At 35.9% G+C, this 14,743-nt stretch overlaps 1 protein-coding gene across 2 annotated transcripts in view; it reads right to left on the bottom strand.

The window, feature by feature from the left end:
* Positions 1-829: 829 nt before the first annotated feature.
* Positions 830-14,743, bottom strand: part of ANGPT1 (angiopoietin 1) — a 255,541-nt gene continuing 241,627 nt past the window's right edge. For both annotated transcript variants that reach the window (XM_062188110.1, XM_062188111.1), the window contains exon 9: positions 830-3,357. In XM_062188110.1, the coding sequence (XP_062044094.1) occupies positions 3,197-3,357 (161 nt within the window). In that variant the 3' untranslated portion in view covers positions 830-3,196. The remainder of the gene's footprint in view (positions 3,358-14,743) is intronic.

The following is a 14,743-nucleotide window of genomic DNA, read 5'->3' as shown; positions in this document are numbered from 1 at the left end:
GCCACACATCGGCTGAAAGTTGGATGGAAAGTGGAGCTGGGACTTGAATGTTACACTCTGCTGTGGATGGTGGGCTTCCCAAAGTGCTGCCTTAGTCACTGAGGCAATTGCTCCCCACATTTTCTTCCTTTTGACTTGTGTACTGTGCTGGTGAAATGGAGCTCTCTGGTAATGCAGGCTGGGAGTAACCTGATGCATTTATGTTAAGTTCAGGCAGTCGTGAGAAAACGGAAGGGTTTTGAGCAGGGATGAAACATGTCAGGGTGAGGAGGCAGAGAGAGAGGTGGAGGAAAGGGTATTTTCTCCAGTCCTCTAGGTAGATGCAAGTTATTGGACGTTTGAATCTACGTAATGGCCATGGAGGAGACTCAAGCGCAAAGGGAAGGAAGTTCTCTGAAAGGATGAACTGATAAGACCACTGATAGGATGGCAGGCGTGCAGAGCAAGAAGCACCGCCTTTAGTACTCTCCGTTTTCTCTCCAATGTTCTTCACTCATGCCTAGTGCATGTTCAGAGTTGCCAGAATTGATTGTCTATGATCACGTGATTATACAGCATTTAATGAGTACCAGAAAATAACAAACATATAACAGGGATGTGGGACTCGGACCCATTGCTTGAACCTACCTCTCTAATGGACAAAGCTTTCTTATCCTCTCCCAGACTGAAAATTTTTGAAAGACTGAGATTTTTTTTTTCTATTTGCATGTTTTTTTAATGATCACATTTAAACATGTTTAAAATCATATGAAATTGCACAAATTTATTTTCAATTTTATTTAAATTAAATAATGCTGTGATGGATATGAAGAAATGTGCATAGAGACCACATTGACTTTATTGAAATAAAAATTTAAAGATAAAATTCTAATACCTAATTATCTTATCCTGAAATAAGCAAATGCAAAGGATATACATGCTCAATTTCCACAAACTCGAAGGCATTACAAAATGCACATAATGGAGTCATATATAACATTTCATGTTGCTTTATTATAAATAATTGGAAACAATATTTCACTTTCAAATCCAGGTAAAACAGTAAATGCCTTGTTTTTCCCATTACTTTATTTCATTTTTGTAATATGGGTTAAGAAATAGTATTCTTTATGCAAAGACTGGTTAAAAAAAAAAAAGGTGTGGAACACAAAAGAACAAAACACTCATTTTCTTTTACTTAAAGCAATCATGAAGGTTTTAAAGGGAGAGGGTTAACAGCGCTATCAAGGAGCTTCTGTAGGACCTGCAAACATCACCTGTAAGGCAAAAAGGGTTGGAGACAGACACATAAATATAAAAACAACTTGACAGTAAACTTTAAGAGACATGTTCTTCAAAATATGAATAGCTTCATTCTCCCAAACGGAGGAAAGCCACTAAGGCATAACAGATCAAGTTACTAAGTCTGAAATTTTGGTATTGTTGCCTTGAAGAAAACTTTCCTTTTCTAAGAAAGGAGACCCAATACCCATTTCAATTTTCTCATTTCATAGTAACTCATATTTTGATTAAAAACTGTTAACTATTGTAATCTTGAACACTTAGAGGCAGAGAGCAATTCTTAATATTGTAGAAACTTCAAGTTGCCACAAAAATGTGCCCCAAAGTTCACTTAAAATAGATTATCCCATAGGAATATTTTCATTAAGAGATTTATAGCAGCTAGCAGTAAAATTTTCCTAGTTGGCTGACTATTATTTCCTTTATTGTATATGTTCCCCTTAAATATAAAATTGAGCATTTTGCCAATTTTCTCCAATATTAATTTTAAAAAATTAGAAAGTGTCTAAGGAAAGAAAGTCTGAAGGAGAAAAATATGAAGAGTAACCTATTTCACCAAGTAATATGGATTTGTTGAGCACTTGTGTTTATATGTATCAAATAAGGACAACATTGTATATTCCAGATTAAATACCTATGAGGTTTATCATGGATATAAACATGCTATGTACAATTTTATATATATATATATATATATATAGTTTAAAGTGTATCTTTTATAGAAACTAGAACTGGGTGAATCTGGTAAGCATGTTTCCATTAATTAGCAAAAAAATTAAATTAGCGTGAAATAACAGAATGAAAGATGGAAAAACTAAAAACATTTTTACAATAATGAAGTTACACATATGTATACCCATGCAAGAACATACTGTAAAATGAACTCCAGTTTACTTGGTTTTACTTCAACGTAATACATTCCAAATACTGCTTGTCTGTGTAATATCAAAAGAAATATTAAATGCATGTATATTATTTTAAGAACTTGGTGATACATTTCACATTCTTTAAACTTTACTCAGGCTATAAATACATTTGTAGATCAGTCAGTCAGCTTTTAAAAACAAATGAAAACTATAGCATGGGGAAATAAATTGTTTACCTCTTATGTTCAGACTTGATTATGACTACTTTTTTCTGAAAATTGTGTCAAAAAAAAAAAAAAAACCAATCACAGAGTGGAGTGTTTCTACATCACACCATTGTCTTCTCCATATACAATTCATTATGGCTTATAAATATGGAATTTACATTTGAAAATGGGTTAACCTACACCAACCATGAAATGTGACATTGGAATTGGATTTTTGAAATCCATTAACATTTAACTAAGTCAGAAAACAATGTGATTTTTTTAACTTTTATCAAAATTGTGCAACAGTAAAACTTATTTGTTAGTAGGTTTGCATAGCTATAACACCATTTCCCCTGTATAATACATTTTTTCCAAAGAGTCAAAGCAGACCTGTTTCTATTCTTCATGTATATTCTTTTTTTTTCATTCATTTTCCTTCCTTTCTTTTCTTCTCTCTCTCTCTCTCTCTTTTTTTTTTTTTTTGCCTTATATGAAATAAACCATGTTTGCCATCTGGCTACCATAGTTCCGAATTAGGATCCAGTAGTAGTTTGAAGCACAGTGAGCTGAACAGTGTCTTCCCTTTGAAAGCACGACAGTGAATTGCATTCTCTTGAGTCAGGCCATACACACGTGATGACCTCACACTGAGACTTCCGTGAACTCAAAAGGCTCCAAATCCACAGTGAAGAACCATGCTGACGTCACGTAACCACCACCTGTTGCTGCAGGGGAGACAACATTGTTTGCTTCAGGGGTTTTCAAGCATTTTCTCCTCTGGTAGTGTCTCGGTCTCCAGATCGCTGCATTGCCTTTACAGTTGCTTCTACCCTTGTGCTTTCAAAAGTCCAAAGGCCGAATCATCATGGTTGTGGAACGTAAGGAGTAACTGGGCCCTTTGAAGTAGTGCCACTTTATCCCGTTCAGTTTGCCATGGTTTTGTCCCGCCGTGTAGAACATTCCATTTAGATTGGAGGGGCCACACGCGTCAAACCACCAACCTGAAAAATTAGTAAATAACGACAGAAGGAGAAGAAATGACTACAAGTGAATCACACATTTGGAAATTAGTGCCATTAACGTGTGGGGAACTTGTTCAAACTTGTGTTCATTTGCAAATAGAAGGCACTCAGTAAATACATGAGATTGTTTCAGATTACACTCGATTTTGAATGTGTGTGAACAATCAAAGAGAGAGATGCTCTTATGAAAAGCAGTATTCAGTGTGACCCTTGGGATTCACTTCCCATTGTAATCATGGGAGGCCTCTTGGTTTAAGTCAGACCTGGATTTACAATAGGACAAATTTAATGCAGATACTCAAAAGAGACATTCCACCTTAAGTCAGTTATCGGTAAGAATTTCAGAAGCTTAGACAACACATTTAAATAGATAAAAAGAGATGTACTCTATCTGCTTTATAATTTTGCCAAGGACTGGCTTAAGCTGCTTCTAACACTAGCTGGATACTGTTCAATGACTATGCTATTCAAATTGAATTTGAATAAATATACCCTCTCTGCCTTTTATAACAATATGAGAAGTATTCATCAATAGAGGCCATATAATGGAGCAGACATTTGATGTAGTGGTTAAGATGCCACTCTCTAATGCCCACTTCCCATACTGGAGTGCCTGGGTTGGAGTTCTGCCCCTGCTTCTGATCCAGCTTCCTGCTAATGCATAGCCCGGAAGGCAATAGGTGATGGCTCACATATTTGGTTCCCTACCATCCATATGGGAAACCCAAGTTGAGTTTTGGGTTCCTGTGTTTGGCCTGGCCCACCCACAGCTGTTGTGGGCATTTGGGGAGTGAATTAGTAGATGGAGAAACTCTCCCTCTCTATTTCTCATTCTTCATGTTTTTCAAAGAAATAACACATAAGTTAACTTTTTAAATAGATGTCATATTGTTTCTATGTAGCAATATTTTGTCTATGTTCAAATTCTTTCTAAGCATAGTAAAAAGAAAAATAAACAACTCGATGAATAACATGGAAATCCTGTGCTTCCATAGCTCTCTGCAAAGATAATTGAATAACTCAGTTTTATTTTTTAAATGAATTAAGTTCTTAGATTTTTAGATAAAGCATAGTGTTTTTCTCCCTCTTCTGAAGTAAAACTACTGAAATCTTTAGGGAAAGATTTATGCCAGAGACATTCTGGCATATTTTTATTTGGATACAGCTGACCTCTCTTTGATTACAAAGTTATACTTAAGGGACTAATAGCTAAAGAGAGAGAAAGCTATACAGCTGACGTTTTACTGAAACATGAGCATCATCTTGCAGAAACTTTCAAGAACGTTAAAGGGAGAAAAGTCAGCTCTCATTTTTCAATTTTGGAAGATGAATTCAGCTGGGTTCTGTTTACAGAGTCACACTAGAGGCATCAAGCTGCATTAATCAGCCGCTCATACTGAGTGGCAGTAAGGTATGTCTTGGTGAATTTTAAGACATTGCATTCAATGCCATTTTAAAAAACTGTATGCAAACAACAAAAATGTTAATGCAGTCAAAACAGAGGGGACAAGAAGCTTCTTGTTTAGTAAGGAAGTATGAACTGTAAAATTCCACCTTTCTGTTTCTCAATAGTAATTCATTTATTATCAGTATACCTAGTAAAAATATGCTATATATATATATATATATTTTTTGACAGGCAGAGTGGACAGTGAGAGAGAGACAGAGAGAAAGGTCTTCCTTTTTGCCGTTGGTTCACCCTCCAATGGCTGCTGCGGTTAGCGCATCTCGCTGATCCGATGGCAGGAGCCAGGTGCTTATCCTGGTCTCCCATGGGGTGCAGGGCCCAAGCACTTGGGCCATCCTCCACTGCACTCCCTGGCCACAGCAGAGAGCTGGCCTGGAAGAGGGGCAACCAGGACAGGATCGGTGCCCCGACTGGGACTAGAACCCGGTGTGCCGGCACCGCAAGGCGGAGGATTAGCCTAGTGAGCCGCGGCGCCGGCTAAAATATGCTATATATTTTACAAAAGGCATTCTAACATTAGAGAAATTGCCCAGAAGATTCTCTTGGAGTATTAAAATAGAACTCCAAAACAAAATTCAACTTGATTGTTTCATTGTTTTAGTTTTTCTCCTCTTTTTCTGTGTCCTGCTTGAGCTATTTTTCTGTCACATTAGTGAACATTTTTAGGTCTTTCCAATTTCCCCCATGGTCTCTGAAGTAAATACGGTTACTCTATTGTTGAGAGTAACAATGTGTAGGATGATCTTCCAAGCTGCATTCAGTTACTGATGCTGAAAATGTTTTTGGTTTTGCTTATTTGGTTTCCAGAAAGTCAAACAGTCTTGGAAGTTTGAGGAAAGGCAAAAACAGCCTGGCAATAAAGGGCACAGGCTAAAGAAAATGGCCTTTGGAAGATCTTGGAGAACTTCAGAAGAATATAAGAAATAATTAGGACCTGTGAGAGAATCTAATAGATTGATCTCGTGAATCTTTTCTGATGAGTACAATAGAACAATGTCTGTGTTGAGGAGAATGGCATTCTGGAGACACTGAAACAGAGCTTACAGCTGGGTCACCGTCAGCACCTGAAGCTGCAAGGACCTGAAGAGTGCATCATCCAATCTTTCGTGCATTATCCTAACAGCAATGGAAAGCCATGACTTGTATTGGCCCTTTACTCATACTTACACTACACCTAACAGATTTCGTAACAAATGGTTGGCAAGTGACTATTGGCTTACTGACTAATAATTGACTGGTTCTCCTTATGAAGTCTCTGTTGTCTGAAGCTGTTTAGTTTACTCCACAGCTATATTTAATAGACACCCCAATATATAAACTTTGTGTGTACAGTATTGACTTTTTCTTTATTCATGTATTTTATTATTGCGATATTTTGCTACACAATCCTTGACGAGACAGATACAGAACTTACTTCTCCTGTGGTAAACAGATACACAGAAGCAAATAAATAAACAACTGCAAATTGTGACCAGAATTTTCATGAAGCAAAGAATTGGGCATCTATGAAGGAGAATAACTTTGCACAGCCGTGGAGGGCAATATTAGACCAGAGCTGAAGAGAGGGAGGCAGGAGCCCCATGAAAATGGGAAATGCTTCTAAGCAGAGCATGTGCAAATTCTAGGAGGAAGAAAAGGAGCTTGGTGAGTTCAGGAACTAACAGAACATCAGAGTAGCTGGTGGACAAAATGAACAAGGGGAGACTTGTGGGTTAGGAAGGTGGAGAAATAGGCAGTATTGGGAGAAAGATGAACAATGTTTGTGGAAACATTTATAATTTAGCCAGACTATTTGTCCATCATCAGGTGAATAAGTAAAACATTCTCTTGGAAGCCAATATTTAAGCCAGGGGAACCAGATCTGCCAGGTTAAATGTTTAGTCAAACATGAAGTAGAGCCCTCAATTCGATGGTCTGCCAAGGCCATCCTGACCATATGTGGCAGCATGATGAAGGGGAGAAAATCGAATCTAGGTTCAACTCAACAAATGTCAACCAATGGACAGGCACTGGGGACAGAAGTGAGCAAAGCAAAATCCTTGCCTTCAGAATGTCTGCACTTTCTTATAGGAGAGGGGCAAACAGTTAAAACTCAAACAAGTGGCATTAAACAAAGAAATGATGGCACTCTTATGGAAATAAAGAGGTAAAAGGCCCCAACTGCCCAGAGAGAGAACTGCAAAGTCAACTCCTTTACCACCTGAGTTGTATCTGGAAGGATAGATATAGGCTTGCTTGGCAGGAAGCTCCTCTAAACACAGCCTGTTCCTGGAAGAGCAGGAGAAAGTGTCTACTAGCAGCTTGGCTGGCTGGAGTGGCAGGGAGTGAGGGGTTGGTGAATACAGGGCTTGATGAATAAACAGGAGGTAGAAGACAGAGCATTGATTGTACAGGAGAACACCAGACCAGAGGTAAGAAAATCTAGATTTTGATGTTGACTTCACCAAAGAGCCAAGAGACCTTGAGCAATGAGAACAATAATATTTTTTATTTATGGAAGAGTTAATAAGTGTCAGTGGCTATGTGGAGATGAAGATATTTATATGCATTCTCTCATTGTATACCCAATGGTCACATATTGTTGTAAGTAAAGACATAAAAAAGAAATTAATGCAAGGAGAGTTTAAGGGACCTTTCCAAGGTCTCGTGCATAATATGTGGCTTTAATGTCTGATTAATCATCTTCGCAGCACAGTTTCAAGGTTCAAATAAGATAATGCACTGACCAATAACATCTGTCAAATCCCAACCAAATGCTTGGAGTAAGTTATCCAGGAAGTAGGGAATTAAATTTAGGGTAGGAATAAAAGGGTCTAGATCTTGTGGGGCACCATAAAGATTTATAATGATGATAAGGTCATCAGTGCCAATATATTTTCTTATTTGCTCAGTGGAGTTTATTAGAGAACAATGAGAATAATTTGGATTCAGATAAGTGCAGTTGTACAATGTTTACATTACAAAAACATCATATTTAAATATCTAATATGGATTTTGCTTCAATGTTCTGTTTAACTTCATGAAGCATCAAAGAATTTGAAATGCTCAGTTACCTTTTTATGTCAAAACCAATGGATCATGCACAATGTGACTTATAGGAGACCAATTGATGATAACAAAATGATGAAATAAATGGCAGAAGGTGAAATAAAAGTTAATAATATCTTATAATAATTTCATTTCCAACTTCAAGGTGGCAGAAGTAACATGCCCTGTTTTCTCTGACACATGCATTCAAACAAACTAAATAATAAACAAGGGATTTTTATTAGTGTCAAATATTTCAAATAACCTGCTCACATTTTACCTTTCTTTGAAGAAATTAGGCACAATCACATCTTTTAAGCACAAATTCTGGAAAGATGTGATTTCAAGCTTATTAATATTAAGTAGGTAAAAGTTTAGCAGACCTCCTGGTTACTCAGATGTGCTTGTCAATATTTGTAGGTAATCATATGCATTCATTGCTACTAAAAACAGAAAAGCTTGCTTGAGATAAAGACATTTTGTGTGAATGTATAGAAGAGTACACCTGGCTTTGCAGCTTCCTTTTTTGACGCTATAGCAAATAGCTCAATTATACATATTTTGTAATCCTGGGGAAATATTAACTTTGTACTCTGTGCTGTCTTTGCCTGGGAATGACAAATAAGAAATATGCTAAAGCAGCTAATCTAGGATAGGCACTTGCAGCTTAAAAGAACTCAGTGATGCAGGCAGAGCAGGAAAAAGCAGCTTCCCTCTGCTGTTGAGACAACTGATAAAATGTCTCAAATGTTTTGAGGTTGGCAACTGCTGATACTTTCTTTGCCAAGCATTTTTCTTTATAACCTGTAACCTCATGTATATTTTAATAAGAAATCTGAGATGAATGTTTCTAATTCATTTACACTTAACTCATTAAAATTTGGTTTTGCAATAACTATCCCAGGCTTCCCAGGACTTTAAAATATATTTCAGTCTTTTATCTTTGAAGCAGAAAATTCACATTTTATCACTAGTAAATGAAACTTTGCCCAGAAAATGAGAATTTGATTCTAAACTTTGTACTCAGGAAGTTCAAATTTATTTGAAAGTCAGGAAACCTAACTCTCAAATTCTTCTGATCCTCAACAAAATTTCTCTCAACATATCTTTCTTAAGGTAAAAAGTACAGCAAAATAAATATATATCTGTTTCTATTGACTTCTTTCATGAAAGTTCAATGAGGGCATCCTGGACAGAGTTGGTATAGAAGAGTTGGTACAGAAACAGGTTTTTCTCTTTCTTCACGACCTGACGGTGAGACTGGACTAAATTACTAGTGGCATTGTTATCAGGGGTTTGTAATGGAGAAATCAGTTGATGAGTTTATGTGTGCAAAGTTGGCTCTACTGTAGCTAGCCTGGAGGAGCAGCTGTGTGGCTCTTCTGTGTGGGAGGTGAAGGACCTTGCTAGAGGCTTGCATTCCTTCTGTCATCTTGAACTCTATCCCCTTCAAGCCAAGGACTAGATTTTTTTTTTTCCTTTCTCTTCTTCTTGCTCCAAAGATGAAAAGTTGTTTATCCTGGCTAGTAACATTGAATTTTTCTAAAATGTGTAGGTATTCTCTTACTGTCTCTCCTCTCCTCTGGACTTCATTTCCCTTTTAACCATGCTTAATTATGAAAATATGCTATGAAAAGTAAAGAGAGCTGTATCATTCTCTTTGGATGCCGTTTCTTTTAATGTAGGCAGTGGACAGAGTAGATAAGGCATTGGCGTCTGGAAGGTGAGGACCTGTGTTTAAATTGTACTTCTGATACTAATTCTGTGACTTCTGGCAAGCTAAATTTCTGTACCTCAGTTCTTTCCAAAGGAATTATTGTGGTCCCCATTTCAAAGGGTTTTTGGAAGCTTCATTTATATCAATTTTTGAGAATTTAGAACAATAAAGAATTCTGTTAGATAATAAGAACTCAGTAAGAATTTGCAATATTATTAGATATACAATACAACTAAAATAATTAGTTATTTCTTGTTCCCTGCCAATTCTTAACTTTTGACTGTAGCATTGTATTATAGATGTATATAATTCTGATTCCTCTTTTTCTAAACTTTATTCAAAAGATATTTTCTCATATTCTTTTTTTTTTGTAAGAAGTGAAGCATTCTCTAGAAAACAGGATCCTAAACTTTGTACTTGAGAAGTTCAGTTTTATTTGAAAATCAACTCAGATTGTTGTTCAGTTGTTCTTACAGGTTATTCCCAATTCTTGTGTTCCAAATTTATACATACAAATGCCTATTTTACAATCTAAATTCATGGGGTTGGCATGGTGGTGCAGTGAGTTACGCACTACTTGTGATGCTTACATGTCATATGGGCATCAGTTCAAGCCCAGGCTGCTCTGCTTACAATCCAGCTCCCTGCTAATGCACCTGCAAAAGCAGCAGAACATGGTGAAAGCAACTGGGCCCCTGTGGCCACATGGGAGACCAGGATGAAGCTCCTGGCTCCTGGTTTCACCCTAGCCCAGACCTGGCCATTGGAACCATTTGGGGAGTGAACCAGCAGATGGAAGATATCTCTCTGTCTCTCTGTGTAGGCTATACCTTGCAAATAAATATATCTTTTTTAAAACTCTAAATTCATATAACAGTGGCAGTCATATTCACATTAATTTATTTTTATATCTTTTCACCAAGATCATTTGTGATATTATTACAATGGCCTGTCATTGTTCTGATAACATATTCATTCAACTAACCAACATTTACCAAGCACATAGTGTGTGCTGCACACTGTGGCAAGCATTAGAGCACAGTGGTGAACAGCATAAACTGCTTGTGTTCAAGAAATGCACACTCTGTGGAATAGGCTTACATATTATATACTAAATATAGAAATTGCGTTAAAATACAAGTAATACAAAATCAAATGCTTCAGGTAACCTTCAATTAGCCCTGTGGATCTCAGCATTTTTACCTTAAAAACCTAGGGACTGCCAGTTATACGGCAATGTTCATCATGCTCTACCTGGGCTGATACCTAATATATACTAAACTGATCTTTTGTATATAAAGAGAATTGAAAATGAATCATGATGTGATTGGAAGGGGAGAGGGAGCGGGAAAGGGGAGGGTTGTGGGTGGGAGGGAAGTTTTGGGAGGGGGAAGCCATTGTAACCCATAAGCTGTACTTTGGAAATTTATATTCATTAAATAAAAGTTTAATTTAAAAAAAAGAAAAAAAGAAAAAAAAATATAAGGTGATTAGGTTTCACACAGATCTCGTTCCTAAATTTCATTCACCAGCTGAAAAAGTACTAGTTTCTTTCTTTCCTTCCATTCTGCCTCCTTCCTCTCTTTCTTCCTGAGTATATAGAAGGCAAAGCAAGCATTTATCAGTTCTCTGCTGTTAGCATCTGGTAACTTGTAGGGTGAACTAAGAAATTTATGTCTATGGCTTTATCCTCCATTTAGGACTGCACCAAGAAATATCCTTTGTTAGCTTTAGAAAGTCTTGTCTGTCAGCTGACATGGTTTATGTGTGGGAAAAGAGATCAGAGTTTCTACCGCAACAGATTCCTTCTGCAGAAGGTTAGGTCACATTTTTATATAACTTTTACATTATGTGCTAAATGCGGCAATTGCATTGAATGAAAAGTAAAGTAAGGGAAGGAATGCAAAACAGCCATGTTTGTTTGTTTTTTGTTGTTGAAAAACTTTAGTAATTATAGTTTACAACAGTCTTAGACATAATTACTTTGGTAAGTATTTAATACTTACATAATACAAATTTAATATTTACAGTTTCATAATTATAGCATAACAAACTTTTAGAAATGCTTATTTTCAAGAATCCTCACCTACTACCAAAGATCATGTTTTAATTGAACATAATTTTACTTTGAATGTGACCATCTAGTAATAAAATTTTTCAGTTTTCTAATTATGAAGTCATAGGGGTTTTGCATATTTATTTTATATATGATAAATCTATACAAACAAAAGCATGCACTTCAATTACATTTTCATTTCTTAAGTTAAATGGAACATAAAACTTTTAACTTTTTAATGAAACCAATCTCTTTTCTGGGCTCAAGAGTATACAAAAGGAACTCTCCAGGGAGACCAAGAAAATACTTCCTACAATCAGCTCTTATATGTATCCTTCCACTACAAACACATACAGACTTGTCATATAGCTTTTTAAAGTGGAAAATAGAAGGAGATAACTTACAGATCTTCCTAAGGCCATTGGCAATCACCCAGCAAAGATTTTTGTGGCTTACAAATCTTTGCAGAAAAGACACCTCTATTCAATGGTTAATTAAAAGTTATTTACATCAAAAATACATGGGGAAATTTTGACCTTGAATTACATGTTCTAGTCCAATTACAGATGTGTAATGAAACATAAAATACAATATTTAAATAAGCTGAGAGAATGTCCAGCTTTCTGAGAAACTAGGAATAAATGCATTTCTAGAAAGTAGTATACAACATCATAACTCTAGTACTAGCAATGCAACTGTATGATGCTTTCTCAGCCTATGAAGCATTTTTTCTATTCAGTAATGATGAGTAATATGAATTATCACCTATGCCCTGAAAAACAATTTGCTTGATTTCTTCTAGTAGCATCCACATTCAGAGGCTATTTTTATTAGACCCATAGCTATAGTAACGTGTAAAAACTCTTTCAAATAAATGATTTCTGGTCTCTTCCTGATGGTATCCATAACCAAAAGTCCAGAACTCATCTCAGCTTGTGATCCTTGCTCTTGACTAGATATTCTACCTGATGTCACCGGCCCCTTCTTCTAATATTTCTGGCACATGCTCTGTTTTGTTCACAGAACTTATTATAGTATAAAGCTGTTTTATTTATTTTTTACTTTTTGTATCTCTCTCCATAGATATGAGCTTATTCTATTTCACTCATCTCTTTTAACAGTAGAATCCCTTAATAGATACTCCCTAAAAATATGATAAATTGATAGAAGGAAGTTAATGAATTTGTATGTTAGGAAAGAAGGAAAAAAGATCAAAATGCTCTACCATGTGTCTAGCTATAATACCTTCTGCTTTCAATTAAGCCTATCTCCTGTGGTTCAGTCTTGAACAGATAAGGATAACAAGGAAACCACACTCTCCAACTCAAATACCTCCATGTACTGAAAGAAAATTATCTAAGACAGTTAGCAGACAATAAATCTTATTGTACCCTTAATTCCTTTTAGAAGAAACAAAGGAAAATATATAAACAAGATAAAAGAAATCTTTGATAATGATGAACAGGAAGACTTATTAGTTCCAAAGAGAATGAAGTCTCTCACTGTTGAAGAGACTCTAAACAGGCAACATGCTCAGATCCAAATCAAAAGAAAAAAAAAAAAAAAGGAAGGAAGGAAGGAAAAATCATTAGACAAAACGGTTCTAAGGAAAGATCTGACATGAATAAATGGTGGTGTTGGGGACAGCTAAGTCAGACCTAAGTTCCAGGCAATACTCCAGTATTGGACTGTCACTGACATCCATCCTTATGTTCTCCAGTTCTTAGCTATCTAAATCCCACATTTCAGCTCTGTGAATGAATGACTTTGCAAGACCTGGATTCTTTTAAAAGGATATTTGATAGGGGAATGGCGTTTATTACAAAAACACATTTACTTAGACTGTTTCAACCCAAGCAATAAGTGGAAATTTGCTCTCCCAAACATATGTGTTTATTGGTGAGTAAGAAGCAGGTCCAAGAATGATTATGGATGAAAGAATATGACAAAGTTCAATCACCTGGGGCAAAAATAAAATCATAAATCTGAGCAATGAAGTTTTTTTAACAACTAAGAGGTGCAGTCTCCTCTTTGTTTCATTCCATATTTTGATTATTATGACAGAAATAGGAACATATTGGAACGCTCTTCTAAAGACACATTTGAAAGATTTTGCTGTTGGTCTTTCATGTACTGTATTTATTTGGTATGAAAAATTATCTTTAAAAATAAACATGGAAGAAATTAAGTATATTTAAATATTAAAATGTTCAGGAAACTAGAAAATCTAAGTTCTTTTGTCTTTGTATAAAGCTACTGACAATTTCACGTATGGGCTTAGAGGAGTAATGAAATGAAAAATTTTCTTTCAGAAAAAAATACTCAAGTCATAACCTATGAGTACCATTTTTTTTAAAGGAACCTGGACTTGTCAAAACTGTTGGAGTAGGGAGGAGAGTATCATAAAATTACATAAAAGAGAGTTTTATATGTTTGATCAGGCTGAATGTGGTACTTTCAATGCTGAAGGATATGGTGGAGACAGAATCACAAGTTATCTTGGACAATAATGAGGCTGGTGTCACACTGAAATGCTGTGAATATATGTGTGGGAGATGACAGGCAATGATCTGGGAATTGGTTTTAGTTGAAATGAAGGGGCTGTGGATAGGGAGGAAGAGCGAAAGATTTCTACATCCTTCCCTCCATCATTTTGCATGCTCTGTTGATGGATTAAAAAAAAAAAAAACTCAGCCTAATGATTAGTTTCATTCAAAATTCAAAGGTGATTTCCAGTGTTCAAGATGGCTATTCATTCATTCAGGCACTATATTTTCTACTGATTTTCCATGTGTCACATCTGCTGCATTATATGTTAGGGATAAAATGATGAACATTGCCTGACTTTTCCTTATTTATAAAGAAGAGATTATAGTTTCTCTACCTGCTTTTCTCATAGAGTTGATCTGGAGTCAAGTAATATAGAGTAACATGTGCAGTGACATTTCATAGTATGTAACAATTTTAGCAGCAATATCATATTTTGTGAGATAATGACAGAGAAAGAGCATCTAAGCAGCTGAATGTGCAAGTAGCTTTATTTTTCTTATTACATTTTAAAAAAATGATCAACAAACTCTACTTCGTGATTGCAAAG

The sequence above is a fragment of the Lepus europaeus genome, chromosome 4 (assembly GCF_033115175.1).
Source record: "Lepus europaeus isolate LE1 chromosome 4, mLepTim1.pri, whole genome shotgun sequence".
In the NCBI taxonomy this organism is placed as follows: Eukaryota; Metazoa; Chordata; class Mammalia; order Lagomorpha; family Leporidae; genus Lepus; species Lepus europaeus.
Note: the sequence above shows the minus strand (reverse complement) of the source record. Positions and strands in the feature narration are given on the sequence as shown.